Genomic DNA, 17,304 nt, shown 5'->3' with positions numbered 1-17,304 from the left:
TCCAACCTCTTCTTCCCTGTACACTAGCTGTACACTGTGGGATTTCTTATTTCTAGCAGCAGGAGAAGCCTGATTAGTGTTCAGTAGAAATGTTCACATTGTGACAGCAAATCTCTGATTCAGCTGTTAGATAAACAATTCTCCTGGTGGAGGTGCAAATTTCCTCTTCCTTAGAGCAGCATTTGCTATAAAACTGGAGTCCTGTGGGACTGCTGTTCTAATATCACCTTCGAACTAATTAGATGAGATCAGGATAAAAACTGAATAAGTAAGCATGTTGTTTTCTTGATAGAAACCAAGTCATTTGCAAGTGATAACTCAGTCAGACTGGTAATATCAGATAGAAAAGTAATGAGTGGAGATTTAAGAAATAAAGCATATTTAATACTTCAAATTGGTTAAGTTTTCCTAATAGAAAAAGGAAAATATATTTATCCATTATTAGAACAAATAGTGAATCCATGTACTACCTGGGCATAATAGTCCCAAGTAACAATCTAGTGATACTTAAAATCATAGACAAGATTTTCTCCAATTCAGTTATAAAGCAGTTACACCCAGATTCCCACACAATCACAATGACAGGTATTAAGTTATATGAAACAAGGACTTAGATATTCTTGTGTATATTCCTAATTGCCTACCCCTCCTGCTGAAAGCAAATGAGACTCAGCACTGAATTATTAGTGATGAGGCTATCTCAAATAAAAGAACATCAGCCTGGATAACTAGCATTTTTTTTTTTTTTTTTTTTTTTTTTTTGTCGGTCGTGGGGCTTGAACTCTGGGCTTGGGCGCTGTCCCTCAGCTCTTCAGCTCAAGGGGAGCGCTCTACCACTTGAGCTACAGCGCCTCTTCCAGTTTTCTGGTGGTTTATTGGAGATAAGAGTCTCACGGTCTCTCCTGCCCGGGCTGGCTTTGAACCGCGATCCTCAGATCTCAGCCTCCTGAGTAGCTAGGATTACAGGCGTGAGCCACCAGCGCCCGGCAACTAGCATATTTTTATTGTAAGTCTGAATTTAATGAAGATGAAAATTTGTGCTAATTTTTAAAACACAAAAAAGTCCAAGGAATTAGTTAGGAAAAGAATGAAGAAGAAGAAAAAAAGGAAAAACACAAGAGATAATAAAAGAGAGGAAGGAACAACATTTAGTACCAAATTTCTCATGTACTGTCTTTTACAACTGGAAAGAAGATCTTGTGTAATCAGGGAAACAACATAATTTTGTAAGGAAAATTTATTAACCATCTCATAACTTAACCTACTTCTCCACACAAAGTTTCCTAACACCATTTTATATATATATATGTATGTATATTTACTCTGATTGTCACAATAATTACAAATCTATCAAAGTAGCCAGTAAATGCTTAACTTGACCTCATCCAGGGATGAGACCTTGTTTTCAGCCAAGGACCATTAGAATTTTTATACAAATTATCAATATAGGCAAGTGGTATAGGAAATATTAGTGTGTATACATTTCTGTCTAGTGGTATACACTGTGATTTAGAGGGACTTTATATAGCTTGCAGGCGAGATGTACCCTGACTGTTGTGGAGAATATTGTATTATTAGCATGATTTTGGTTTGAATCATTCTCTATGCTAAGAATTAATACTCAAGTCTAAAAGCTATTTTGATTAAATACCCTATATTTTATTAAAATACCCTGTATTAATTTAATATCCAGTATGTAATTAATTATAAAGACATCTTTATAATTCTAAAGCCCAGGAAACAAGAGGATACTTGTAAAGTAGTCAGGTGTTCAAGATGCAAACGTAGACTCTATATTATTCTTAACTATTCAAATTTAGCTAACCAAAATATTCATATGTCTAAGTTTCCCTTTGGTAGCATATCCCATTTTTCCCTCTAATCTAATTAAAGGAGACATGGAAGGAGTACTGACACTCATGAAGACAGATCTATAGTTCTGAGGAGCAAATGAAAAGAACTAAAATGAAGCATTCAAAGTAACTAAATATATAACCACTAAAGTCCTGGGGGAAGAGGCAGTAAAGCTATGGAGGCTTTCATGCTTTTGAATGTTGACCTGATTAATGGAAAAAGGCAATCAAATTCCCTGTAGAACATAATTCTTCAGTAAATAGTATTAAACCACTGCCTTTGGCTATCATGGAAAGGAAGGTTCTCTGTTTTCCTTCCTTGCAAACTTAAGGAAGCCCAAAGCAAAATTCATTAGTATGTAGTCTGATTAAAAAGTCATACATTCATTTATATTTCTGTGCAAATGTGACTTATAAAGCAAGATCTTAAGGCTAAATATATGTTTTAGAAAACACCTTCTTTTTTTTTTTTACTACATGCAATGGATCAGGTAGAGATCAAAAAGTGAAAATTCTTTGATGGTAAGGTAGAAGGTACCTTGTCTGAGAATGACATTGGACAAAAGTACAAGACCCTGTCTGAAAAGCAACTGAAGCAAAAACAGGATAGTAGGGGTCAATTGTAGAACATCTGCCTATAGAGCTGAAGGCCCTGAGTTCAGAGTCAATAACACACAAACCACAGACAAACAGACACATCCAGACACACACAGACATACACACACAGACACACACACACGCAGACACATAACACACCAATGTATTGAAAACGTTAGAAGAAAGGACAGATCTGGATACCAGGATCAAAGAGTAGATACACCGGGTTAGTTTCCAAAGGTTTCCTCCCATAACAGCAGAAATTTTCTTATTTTATTAGAGAATGTATGCAAAATTCTTTTCTGATTAGTCAAAACTTGGATGGAATTCAAATTAGTCATATATTTATAAGCATGTGCCAGGCCAACTATGAATTCATTATTTAAAAATGTTAGATTGTGTGAGAAGTATTAACTATCTTGTCATTTAAGAGTCATTATAATTACACAGGAAAGTGTGTGAATGTTCAGAAGACAAATTGGTGTTGTAAAATATTAACTAAAAATTAACTTTTAAAGCATTTTATCTTAATAAAGACACATACTATCTAATGAGTGAAAGAGTTGCTCCATGTTTTATTTTATTCTCAATGTTAAAGTGACTCTATTTTTTTTTTCTGTATAAATGGATCTTTGCAGCCAGAACATGCCAGATAGACCAGTTTTCTTGTGGAAATGGGCGTTGCATCCCCAGAGCCTGGCTGTGTGACAGGGAAGATGATTGTGGGGACCAGACTGATGAAATGTCATCCTGTGGTAAGTTATGAATGACATATCCTTTTGATAGAGATTATGTCTGACCCAATAGTCTGTCACTGTGATTCTCTTACAACCTATTCTTTCATGAATTCCATGCAAAAGGGTAAGTTCCTTTCACAACCAACTTTTGGATGGACATGCATGTTTTAATGGTGGGTTCAAAATGTCTCCAATTCACAAAGCAGTAACTATGTCCTCAGCTAAAATAAAGGTAACCAGGCATTACAGGTTTTATTAGCAGGTGATTATTATAAAACTAAAAAGATAGTATTAAATTTGACTAGTAATGCTTTAGGAATGATTAAATTTTCTCACCCAAAAATAGTACAGTTAATAACACTAAGGTATAGGAGGAGAACAGATTTCTTGGTGGAATGCATCTGCTGTATTACTGGAGCCATAATGTAGGTTGAGGTTATATTGACTATGCATGAATTGTTCCATTTCTAAAGAAACATATGATTATGACTAAAACCATCATTAGTTTAAGATAATAATTCTGTTGATGGCAAAATTTCTAGTCTTCTTCCCTTTAGTCTTCTAATCCTAAATACAGAAACCATTTATTGCTGCATGAAAGTTGCATATTTAATTACTAACCTCTGAATTCATGTACCAGTATGTCTTATTATCATTTGTATTAATAATGCATATCTAAACACAACATGTTGAAGGAATGAACCAAGTGTTTTAATGTATACTTTGTTTCAATTATGGTACTGGGTTAAAAAAATATTATTTATTGTAAAGATGCTGAACAGAGGGGTTATATTTATATGAGTAAGGTAATGAGCACATTTCTTGTCCAACATTGTTATCCCTCCTTTGGTTTCTCCAGATTCCCCTCAGTAGATGAATTGATCAAGAAAATGTAATGTGTGTGTGTGTGTGTGTGTGTGTGTGTGTGTGTGTGTGTGTGTGTATAATGGAATTCTACGCTTCCATCAGAAAGAATGACACCACCCCATTTGTTAGGAAATTGAAAGACTTGGAAAAATCATTAAACGAAGTAAACCAGATCCAAAGAAATATAGGTCTCATGGTTTCTCTTATTTGCAATAATTAGTATACATCCATGATAATCTTATTAGATAAGCAGAAAAGCTCAAAAGCTATGTACATATGGCCATATAATATGATACTAAGTAAAATGAACCCTATGATAGGGTCCAAAGACGATTTTCTTTGTTGTTGTTTTTAATGGTACTTGATTTGTTTTTTCGGTCATGAGACTTGAACTCTGGTCCTAAACGCTGTCCTTCAGCTCTTCAGCTCAAGGCTAGCACTCTACCACTTGAGCCACTGTGCCACTTCCAGTTTTCTGGTGGTTTATTGGAGATAAGAGTCTCACAGACTTTCCTGTCCAGGCTGGTTTTGAACTGCGATCCTTGGATCTCAGCTCACTGAGTAGCTAGGATTATAGGCATGAACCACCAGCTCACTGAGTAGCTAGGATTATAGGCATGAGCCACCAGCACCCGGCATGGTACTGGATTTTTAATATTACTATTAAAAAATTTATCCCTAAAGAGTTGGACATAGTGGGAAGAGCCACTCTCTTATCCTAGGACTTTGGAGTATAAATGAAGCAGGGATCAAGAGTTCAAGGAGAGCTGAGACTTTGCAGTAAAACCCTGTCACAAATAATCCAACAACTTTCACCTATAAATGAGATACAGAAAAATTTTTTTTTATATATTATGCATACATGATAGCAGGGGATATGATTCAGTAGCGGAGCACAAACTGTCGCTACTTGAGTTGTATCAACACCATGCGTATATATGAACATAAGCATACATACATACACATGCATAGAGACACATATGCACATATCTATTTGCATGTATATACACATACATGTACACAGAATAAACATGTGTGCATTTCAGCTAAGTGCTCATTTTTTGTGATTTAACTACAGATAATAGTAAATAAATAGTACAAAAGCAAGTTTTTTTTAAGTTCTTAATTTAAATGTCTCTTTAAAAGGTGAATTCTCTAACTAGAACTTTTTTGTTAACACTTTTTTTAAGTTAACCTACTATGTTTATGATCAATAAAGTTTATATGAATAAAATGCTAAAGTAGGTAGCACCAAGTGATAGGTAATAAAATAGAAATAGTGTTATAGACGGCAGAAAATAGCACCAATTATTTTAGTTCACATATTACATGCACACTATATGAAGTGTGGCCAACTAAGGGTTGGACAGAGGAATTTTTCCTTTTCAAGGTCCAGAATATTTATGTTACCCAAAATTTGGATGGGTCAACTATTATGTTGCTATTTTTTAAGAAATTTTGATTCTGTTCCTATTTAGACCATATCATTCATAAAATACAAGAAGAATAATGAATATGCTCAAAATGTTAAATACAAAGAAGTCTTGAAATGAGTGTCCCAATTCAGATAAGAAATGGCAGAAAAGCAATAGAAGAAGAAAAAAGTATGAAATCTCATTAAAGAACTTACTATTGGGTCTTTGATATGATTTTTTAAATTTTTAATAATTGTCTAGGGAAATAAAATTTTCTTTATTTATGTGATATATATTTGAATCATAAATGGGAGAATATCTAAAACTTCAATAATATTCTAAATAATTGTACCAGCAAACTTTTATATCTCTCATGAACTGAGGAAAAGTGATTTGAAGGCCTGTGAGACACATCTTGTCATGAGGAGTCTTTACAACTGATCTATGAGGAGCATATTACTGTCTACATTTCACAGATAAAAGAATTGAATCTTTAAAGATTTTTTAGAAACTTTCTTGAGACCATGAATCTAATAAGTATCAGGGTGAGGCTATGAATCCACACATACTTGAAATTCAGACCACTTCATTTTAGGTTGACTATTTTTGGATCTATGCATGGTGTGTAAATAGGAACCAACAATAAAATGACATATTACTTGAAAAATCTCCTTTAAAGGCACATTTCCCATAATAGATTTTTATTCATTGGTGTGATGGTTTTATTAACATTTCTCTGGACAAGAACCTTCAATATAGTGTTTATTTCAATGCTGTACATGTTCCCATTTTGTCAATATTCTATTATCATGTTGTCAATGTGTCTCTCTGAAACGTAAAATTGGGAAGACTGGAAAATAATATATCCAAAGCCAACATGAATTATTATATTGGTTGTAACAACATGTGTTGACTTTAAAGATCCAAGGGAAGTTAAAATCCTGTAATGTGGGAAAAGTAAAGCAAGACCTGATCTCATATAAATAACATAAAATACAATACTTAGGTTCTTTGAATATAAATTAGATTGTCTTTTTTGGGTACTCCCAATGGTTGATTCCAGTTTTTCTCTTTTAAGATGTATGTTAGCAATCTTCTTGTTTTCCCTTACTCAAACATTTTGGATTATGTACTGAGTGAGGGTGAATCTACTTCATGCTCTTGCTCTCAGACCTCCGTCCTCCCACAGATCATACCCTCCCTCCAGGTCACACTTTCAATTCTACTACCCATCACATAAATCAAAGCTCCTTAGTTTGTGTAATTCAAATATTTGTTTGATGTAACTTTTACCAAATCGTAGTAAGAAAAGTCTGAATTTTATTGGTGGGCAAGTGGGACACTCTTCTGTAGAATACTGATCTTAGAATTCTGTCAATAATTTTGAACCAATTACTCATCTACTTAAATTTGCATATAGATATTTTCAATTATCATGGGATTTCTCAGAATGCTCCAAAAATTGTTGGAAAACTCTGATATTGCTATGATAAATCATAGTTTAGCAATTGTATCAGCAATTTTAATGATGTAATAATATATACATAAACAACTATTATATTTATAACAAAAATACTCAATTATTTTCAATGATTTACATTAATTTCACCACATAATAGGGACAGAAATCATCCCTCCATTATATTTTTATATATAATTTTATTGTGAAAATACTGTACACAAGGATTACAATTACCTGAGAAAGGTAATGAACACATTTCCTTTGGAGCATTGATACCTTCTCCTCTGTTTTCCACTTACCATCCCTTCCCTCTCTACCACCCCAAGTTGTAAAGTTTGTTTTCAACATAGTGTCTTGTATATCTGGGTCAACCTGTATCCTTATTTCAGCATTTTGTTATTTCCTTTCCCCTCCCCATATATATATATATATATATATATATATATATATATATCACATTTTCTTGATCCCTTCATCTACTGAGGGGCATCTGTGTTGGTTCCATATCTTAGTTATGGTAAATAATGCTGCAATAAACATAGTTGTGCTGGTAGCTTTAGATGATCTTGTGTGTGGTCATTTGGGAAAATGCCCAAGAGTGGGATAATTTGAACATTTCTATGTTCTAGCAATTTTTTTCTCCAAATTGTTTCCTGTGCTTATTTGTAAGGCTTTGATCCCTTAAGAGGGTTTACAGTTTTGATTCATTAATTGTTTCCAGGGTTTAGGGTATTTTTAGTTCGTGTTTCCTTAGATGTCTTGATCTTTAGGATTTACACAGTATCATTTTAAGAGTCAAGAGTCTCTGACAAGAGAGGCTGAATGGTCTACCTAATGCCACACTATTGTAAGATAAAACCAAAATGGACTATTCATAACTGTACTGTTTACATGTGTGCTTTCAAATAAAGTCTTTGTTCTGTGTAGTAATTTGTTCTCTGATTTTTTTCCATTTCTTAAATGTGTATTTTAATAGTAGTTTACATGTTGGTCACTAAGCTAAATCAGACTACAAGACAGATATTAATGTAACTAAACATACAAAAATAAATGAGTTAAAATATATAATTGTTTAAGAACCCATGTCCTTTGTATCCTGAGCACTAAGAATATAGATCTCTGAATCCATAGCAAGCTTGTGTTTTTTGTTGTTGTTTTGTTTATTGTTCAGAACTAAAATCTCAGAAATAATTTTAAAGATTTTTTTTGTAAATTGGAAATTTTCCTAGTCATTGAAATATCAAATTTCAGAAGTTTTTGTATGCTTAGACAGATATATTTTAATTCAAGCATTAATGGCTTATGCCTGTAATCCTACCTACTCAGGAGGCTGAGATGTGAGGATTGAAGTTTGAGGTAGAAAAATCCCCATGAAACTCCCTGAAATCTCCAAAAAACTACTCAAAAAGCCCCCAGAAAACAACAACAAAAAAACAAAAACAAAAACAAAAAGCCAGAAGTCGTGCTCAGGTGGTAGAATGTTAGCCTTGAGCACAAAGAAGCTCAAGGAGAGCGCCCAGGAACTGAGCTCAAAAAACCAGAACGATCTATTTTATCCTAGCTAAACTTCTGATGTTAGTTAGCATGTTCCTATATGTATTGGAGATTTAAAATTACAAAGTAACTTACTGTGGGCTTTATTAGCTATGGTATAATCTTGTCATATCTTAAAGTCTACCTTTCGCAGTTTAGTCATTCAAATAACATGAATTTATTACTGGATCAAATATTTTGATTAGGACAGTACAACTTCTAAAAACTAAACACAGGTATAACATTTGAAGCAGCACTCAGAAATTCTTTAAAAAATAGATACAGGTTTAATTTTCTTATCAGGTAACAAGAGAAACTTCTTAAGCAATGTTAATTAAATTAAATCTTGGGTCCTTTCACTTTTTGATCTGTTTGTTGTTGTTGTTTTTTGAGATAAGATCTACATATTTAGCCAAGCTAGGCTTGAACTCACTGTGTATTATGTGTTGGATTCAGGGTCACATTTTGAATGCTAGGATGATAAAAGAGCACTTCTACTCTTGTATAGCCATGGATATAGTCTTTGCCTTACTTTTCCTTTCTTATCAAACCAAGTATCCTTATTATCTTTCTTTATCATATATTTAGAACATGGCAACATCGTCTGGTTTTTAACAACTTTAAATTATTTTCGAATTTGTCTCTTAAGACATGACATGAAATTTAGTAACTATTTGTTGAGTTTTACAATTATTTCCATTTATGAGCCAGATCTGCGATGAACATATATAAAGTGTAAAGTCACATAATTTATGATTTAAAGTTAAAAAAGAATAGTTGAGCTGGCAGCCGGTTGCTCACACCTCTAATACTAGCTACTTAGGAGGCTGAGATATGAGGATCGTGGTTCAAAGCCAACCCAGACAGGAAAAACCATGAGACTCTTATCTCCAATAAATGGGCAGAAAACAGGAAGTGATGCTGTGGCTCAAGTGGTAGAACACTCACCTTGAGCTGAAGAGCTGAAGGACAGTGCCCAGGCCCAGAGTTCAATCCCCATGACTGACCAAAAAAAAAAAGGAAAGAAAGGAGTATTTGATTGTCAAGTGTCATATCCTCTAGATCTTGTATGAATTCAACACTTTCCCTTTATTCATGTTATTTTGGAAAATAGTAATTTTTGTTATCTACTAGATGGCTAGTAGATGATAGTCAAAAACTGTTCACTACCTATCTGTGCAAGTCACCCTGGAGAGACTATTTCCCGGACTCTTTCTTTCTCTGGTATCATTGTAAGAGTGGAATGAAGATTTGAACCTCTGATTTTAATTTTACATATTGCTTTAAAAATAGTAAACTAGATAAGTCTAATAGTACTCTGCTAAATTAATTTGCTCCTCTTTTAGTATTAATTTCAATGAGTCATATTTTCTCGAGAACTATGTTAAATAAGAATTTAACTTAAAAATATAATAGTTTTTAAGATATAAATGTAAATCTATTTAAGGGTACTAAGCAATATCATTTAAAATTCCTATTCCCTTAAGAAATTAACCAATATGTACTTCATTGGTTAAAATAATCAGAAGATGCTCCATGACCTAACTTGAACAGAACTACTATCAGAAGTGAAGAGTGAAGCCTCCTCTCTTAAACCAAAATGGTCAGGAATAGGCTTAAAGCAGTATGACAAATAATAAGAAAATTTAGGTGCGTTCTGCCCCATAAAAGTAAAAGTCAAGTATTATGTAATTTAAGCATACATATAAAGCATACAAAAATTTAGTTTATAGAAATACACAGAACTGTAAAGTTATGAAGGAGTTTATAGGGTAATACATACATACATATACGCATATATAGAGATATAGATAGATACAAACATTATAGCATACACAGGGGAGGATTGCAATAGTGAACCTCCTCAGACAATTAACTTAGAGTCTGACAAAATGAATTGCAGAAAGCTGACTTGTAGTGACAGAAATGGGTGAGGGGGAGGGTATGAAGTGGGAGCAATTGGGGGAAGGGTGAGTAAATACAATAATAATACTCAATGTATATATATGAAAATAGAATCAGGTAACTTGAGGGGATAGGTGGGTTTAGGAGACATGGGGAGAATAATAGAAATGGTGGCATTGATCAAGATATATGATACTCAAAAACTGACATAGTAAATTGAAACTCCTTTGTTCAACTATTAAAGGTAATAGAAATAATAGAAATTTTAAAAATGAAGCGGTAATTAAACAAAAATTTATGAAGCAAATGCTGAAACAATGGAAGTACTCAGAAACACATTTCTAATAAACATAAGGAATTGTTTATTTTCATCAAGAGACAATGAAAAAGTTTAACTTTTATACTTAATGTGTATTAAGCCATGAATTGAATAAAACTCAATAATGTAATTCCTTTCATCAAATATATTCTATAGTCCTAAGTTAGTTGCTTTGAAGTGATAAATCAAGTAATTACACAATGGTATAATTCTTTAGAAAGGCAATAAAGTTCAACAAATAAAACATCAGGAAACTAGTGTTGCTTTAAAGAGGTACACTGGGGTCAAGGGGAATATGGTAGACAAATAAAGAGAAGAAGAAGAGGAGAATGTAGTACAGAATCCAAAGTATATCCCTACAAAAGAAGAAGAGTAAGGAAAGGAGTGGGTAGGGGAAGGATGGGTAAGAGTATAGAAAGGGGTAACAATATATAATATTCATGAGCTGCTTTGTTAAATATAAACTCTTTTGAACAACTTCTGAAAGATAATAGTAATAAGAACCGATAATTAAATATCACTTATCATACTCTGCTAATGAAAAGAAAACAAATTTGAGGGAAAAAAGCTACAGATTATTGTCATTATGTGGCAATGGCTCCAACTTTCAGCAAAACAGTATTTCTTCTTTTTTTTTCTATCTTGACATAAGTGAACGGATGGAGTTGCTTTTATTTTTCTAATTTTTAAATGTTTGGGTTTCAGTTTTCCTACTTTTTATGATTCTATGCTTAGTCTCTTGCCTGCTAAAAGGTCTAGTACTGGGAAATTTATAAGATATTAGGTGAATTATTTCCATTACATATGAAATAGATTGAATAACATTTTCTCTAGGAGAATATTAAATCCCTTCAACTTTTTGGTTGAATTGTTTGGTAACTATATTTTACTCTGATTATTTGTATCCATTTAGAAATTTGATCATGATCATTTTAGATCTCATTACAAATTGTCTTTTTAAATTTATCAAAATTTTAAATTGGACAATTACCCCTTAGACTTTTTCTTAATAATTATATATATATATATTATTGTTATAATTATCTAAAGTTTGGGGGAAAATCTTGATTTAATTTGGTTATAATTTCACTTTGAAATATAATTATTTGCTATATATTTCAGGTGCTTTGTGCTTTCACTGATGAAAAATTCACGTTTTTCAGACTTTGTAACTCTATGTTAGTAATTAACTGGTTTTATTGTTTGTTTTTTTTTAAATTTTCACCTCATGATCCAGACATCTCTCACAGTCCAGTGGTAGACCTAACTGACCCACCCTGGCTCTCTGTATTCAGAAAAGTTATTTATCTATTGAAGCATAAGCATGTTACAGCATCATTGAGTAGAATTTTACCTACTCTTATTTACTGAGAATGTGTTTCCTTGGACACAGAAAGATTATATTGATTCATATTTCTCATACAATAATGAATCCAAGTGCACTTGATCTTTCAACAAATGTTCCTCCCAGGCTTTAAGTCACTAGAAAATACTCATTTAAAGGACATTAGAAGAATGAGTATCATATGTCCTTAAGAAGTTACAGGCCTGTACTTGTGTATCTATTGTTTCTTTGGTGCCTTGGAAGAGAACAGAAGAGGGATTCTGATTGCATTAAAAATAAAATCAAGCACTTTCAATAACATGTTTCCTATTGGCTGTTTTTTTGTCCATTTTTCACAGAATTCCCAACTTGTGAACCACTAATTCAATTTATATGCAAAAGTGGAAGATGCATTAGCAGCAAATGGCACTGTGACTCAGGCAAGTACAACTGTTCACTGGATAGCACTGATTTGATTGGGGGGTCTAGCTATCTAGATTGCCAGGCTTCTTTCAAAGAGAGTTTATAAATTATCCTTATAGAGCCAAGAAAAGTGATTAAGACAAGAGGTGAGAGGGCAGTTGGCACATCACTGGGAATTAGCGTTAAGGATAATGGAACTCCTTGTTTTCCCCATGGGACTATGATAGACATTTGTTTCTAGATATTAGATTGGGCATAGTCTAGCTCTATTAAACAGGAATGCAGGAACAATTAAGAAAATTACCTGGATAGTTCAACCACTTACATATCCTCAGGATGGAGCAATTTATAAACAATTATGGAAATATCCAGATGGTGTCAACTCTCTTGCTTTTATGTACAAGTGATGACTTTTTCTCTTATACTCAGTTGTATCATTATACTAAGTTGCTCCAAATACATTATATATAAGTCAAGCCAGGCACTGGTGGCTCATGCCTGTAATCCTAGCTACTCAGGAAGCTGAGATCTGAGAATTGCGGTTCAAAGCCAGCCCGGGAAGGAAAGTCTGTGAAACTCTTATCTCCAATAAACCACCAGAAAACCGGAAGTGGTGCTGTAGGTCAAGTGGTAGAGTGCTAGTCTTGAGCTGAAGAGCTAAGGGACAGCACTCAGGCCCAGAGTTCAAGCCCCATTACCCACCAAAAATAAAACAAAACAAAATAAAACATTATATATAAGTCAATGTCATTTTGTTCAACTTAATCTATTTTGTTTGCATATTCTTTTCCCTTCCCTCCTGGAATGTTTGCTAATGGAAAATATGAATTGTTGCTAATTATATGTACTAGGTTTGAGTACAATCCTGTATGTTGAGGAGGGCAGTGCAATAAGTCTTCATATTGGAGTGTGGTGACAATGGGATTAATGGTAAATGCAACTTTACACTCTGGTGTAAGAAGAGTGTAGGTTCAAGGGTAGGGAACCTTCATTTTATCAAGGGACATTTGGATATTTATGGCATCATGCACAGGCCACAGGAAATGATTACCCTAGGTCAATGGACTATAGGCAGCCAATGAGAAGCACACAATAACCATAACTGATTACCCTAGCATGTGACCAAATGATCCATGGCTCTTATATATAGGTTCAGCATTTCTCAGCCCTGGTTCAAATATTTCACAATAAATATCTTTCAATAATTAGATGACTATTTGTATTACTCCATGAAATTCCTACCATCAACACTATCATTATGATTCATGCTACATAGATCCATTTAATGGAAAGTTAATTGTGCTAGATTGGAATAGAAATTCAGCTGTAAAATCTACAGAAACTGTTTTTTCCCCTTTAAATGCTAGCAATTGCTATAAAATCACAAAAGAATTCATTGCTATGTAAAGGGGAAAATAATCTCTCAGTATTCATGGGAAATGATCATTGCAGAGTCATCATTCTTATTTCAAAGAAAAAGGAAACTCTACAGAGTAAAAAAACTTACAAATATAGAAACCTATGTGTGGGTTGTTTTTCATTTTCTGATTTTGCTGCTTTTTCAGATGACGATTGTGGAGATGGGAGTGATGAGGTAGGATGCGTGCACTCTTGTGTGGATAGTCAGTTCAGATGTTCCAATGGCCGATGTATTCCAGGCCACTGGGCCTGTGATGGAGACAATGACTGTGGAGACTTCAGTGATGAAACTCAAGTCAATTGTACCAAAAAAGGTTGGTACTGAAGGAAATGTGTGAAATCATTTTCTACATTGTCATATATTACAGTGAAGCATTATTAAAAAGAACTGCTTATTAGATTTAATATCTCTCTATGTCTTTCCACTCTCTGTTTTTCTTTCTAAATTATAAGTTTGTAAATAGTTATCTATGTATACTAAGTTCTTAAAAGAATAATCCTAAACCATGTGCCAGGTGCCTAACTACTCAAGTGGCTGAGATCTGAAGATCACTGTTCTAAGCCAGCCTGGGCAAGAAAGTCCTTGAGACTCTTTTTTTTTTAATTTTAATTTTTATTGTGAAAATACTGTACAGAGGGGTTACAATTACATGCGCAAGATAGTGAGTACATTTCTTATCAAGCATGGTAGCCTCCTCCTTTGTTTACCCTTCCCATCCCTTCCCATCCTCCCTCCCCCTCCACCCAATCCTCCCCCCGCAAGTTGTAAAGTTCGTTTTCGATATGACAAATGTACTTCTCAAGTTGCAAGGTGTACCTGTTGCAACAGGTCGACCTGTATACTTATTTAAACGACTTGTTTTTCCCCTTCCTCTCCACAAATTATACCGACATCAAATACAGTGAAAGCAGCGGTTATACTGTGGGGGAAGGACATACAAAGCAACAAAGAAATAATCTTATAATTACGTTAGAAACAAATGCATGAAAGAGAAAAAACATTTAAAATACATATATTAGAGTTAATTTTCCTAACATCACCTTGGTGAACCATTGTGAAAATACTGTACAGAGGGGTTACAGTTACATGAGCAAGGTAATGAGTACATTTCTTATCAATCATTGTTGCCTCTTCCTTTGTTTTTCCCCTACCATCCCTTCCCTCAAGTGGTACAGCACTAGCCTTGAGTAAACAGAGCTCAGGGACAGTGCCCAGGCCCACAGTACAAGCACAAGCACAAGCAATAGTAATAATAATGATAATAATATCCTAGATTTTATGTAAATTCCCTAAGTGATTTTTTAAATTTATTTTAATTTCAATTTTACATCAAAGACCTGAGTTGGAAGAATCCTATTAAGCATCTTCATACAGCTATACAAGAAACCTCACAGAGGAGTCAGTAAAACATGTCTTCATATTTAAGCTCTTAACATGACTACATGACTTGGGTGTTTTTTTATGGTAAACATGATATAAATTACAATGAAACAAAATTATTAAGAAAAATTTTGTAATATCTTACAAAATTTAACATGAGAAAAGAGGACTTTAGCTTTCCTTCAGAATCAGTTGTCATGAAATATAGTGAAAGTTACTATTTAATATTTCTTGTCTCTTTTCCATTAGGTAATGAGTTCCCCTCTTCTATCAATCTCTCTCTCTCTCTCTCTCTCTCTTTCTTTCCTTCTCTTTCTATTCCTCTGGTCTTTTCCCAGTTTTTAATCTCATTCTTTGTTCCAAGTTCATTTTTTCATGAGTATATTGAGCTACAATATTTATCATCATGAACACAAAATAGAAAAAGTATGCATAGTTTGTTTTTCTTTTTTGAAATATTATTTGAAGCATTTATCTAGAGGAGTTGACACCTCATTACTACATTATAGTGGAAATTACATTCAGCCCTCCACACAGATGTCTTCTTAGACTCCTCCTGAGGTGTGCATCTGTGGCCTGCTGGCAGTGCCCCTTAATATGCTGCAAAAGATTAATTGTCCCAAAGTTAATTTATTTTCATTTCAGAAAAGAAGTCCCATCTCTTTTATTTTAATATACCTTTATCACCTAATTAAATGAAATTTTACACTAATGAGTTTTGAAAGGAGAATCATAGTCTCACTCATTTCCCCAATGAATGAATGGCACGGCCCCTTTCAGGTCTGTGTTGGTGTTGCAGATTGGATTATGATTAAAGAGTGGTACTTTGATATTAATGGACTGACTCCCTCTCAATCACCACTGCTTCACAAGGATGTTACTGGAATGGTTATGTTAGTGTGCATGTTAGATATATTTCTTACATGATTATGATAAAACAAGGAATTGATCCAGACATTCTTTGTGACTCTCTCACATCTTTCAAGTAAAGAATGAGAAATTCTTGAACTTATTTACATTTGTCAGATTATAAATTGCACTCAGATTACCTAATTAAATTGAATATAAGATACTGGAATGAAGTTATCATTCTGGGATGATTTTGGAAACAGGACAACATTAAGTATAAGGGTGGCTGTAGGTTTGACATACTCAGACTTTATTATGTTAAGGAATGATTCATGGATTTCTAGTTTTTCCAGCACCTTCATCATAAAGGAGTGTTGGATCTTGTCAAATGCTTTCTCTGCATCTATTGAGATAATCATATGGCTCTATCCTTGCTCTTGTTGATGTGAATTATTACTTGATTTGTGTATATTGAATCAGCTTTCTATCCCTGAAATGAATCCTGTTTGATCATGGTATATTAATTTTTGATGAGTTGTTGAAGTCAATTGGCCAAAATTTTGTTGAGAAGTTTTGCCTTGATGTTCATCAAAGAAATGTATCCATAGTTCTCTTTCTTTGATGACTCCCTGCCTGGTATTGGGAAAAGGGTTATGATGGCTTTATAGAAAGAGTTTGGTGGTGAACTTTCACTTCCAATTTCGTTGAAGAGTTGGAGTATTGGTATGAGTTCTGCTTTGAAGGCCTTGTAGAATTCATCTGAAAATCCATCCAGTCCTAGGTTTTTCTTGAATGCGAGGTCTCTTATTGCTGTTTCTATTTTGATGCTTGATAGGGGTCTGTTAAGTTGGTTTAACTCATCTTGGTTTAGTTTCAACATGTCGATATTTGCTAGACAATTGTCCATTTCTTCCAGATTCTCAAACTTATTAGCATAAAAGTTTGAAAAGTATTCCCTTATAATATTCTGAAACTTGGTTGCTTCTGAATGACATTGCCACATTTGTTAAGAAATGGAAAGACTTGGAAAAAATCATATTAAGTGAAGTAAGCCAGGCCCAAAGAAACATAGGTCCCATGGTTTCCCTTATTTGTAATAACTAGTGTAAGTATAGGACAAGCAGAAAAGGTCAAAAGCTATGTACATATGACCATATAAGATGATGTTAAGTGAAATGAAACCCAAGATAGGGACACAAGTGATTTTTTCTTTTTATTTA

General features: G+C 33.7%; 1 protein-coding gene across 1 annotated transcript in view; it reads left to right on the top strand.

The window, feature by feature from the left end:
* Nucleotides 1-17,304, top strand: part of Lrp1b (LDL receptor related protein 1B) — a 1,466,647-nt gene that overhangs the window by 809,122 nt on the left and 640,221 nt on the right. The window contains 3 exon segments of the mRNA XM_042683428.1: nucleotides 3,089-3,205; nucleotides 12,372-12,452; nucleotides 14,001-14,168. Coding sequence (XP_042539362.1) covers nucleotides 3,089-3,205; nucleotides 12,372-12,452; nucleotides 14,001-14,168 — 366 coding nt within the window.

The sequence above is a fragment of the Dipodomys spectabilis genome, unplaced genomic scaffold (assembly GCF_019054845.1).
Source record: "Dipodomys spectabilis isolate Male_0828 unplaced genomic scaffold, ASM1905484v1 ptg000081l, whole genome shotgun sequence".
NCBI classification, from domain to species: Eukaryota; Metazoa; Chordata; class Mammalia; order Rodentia; family Heteromyidae; genus Dipodomys; species Dipodomys spectabilis.
Note: the sequence above shows the minus strand (reverse complement) of the source record. Positions and strands in the feature narration are given on the sequence as shown.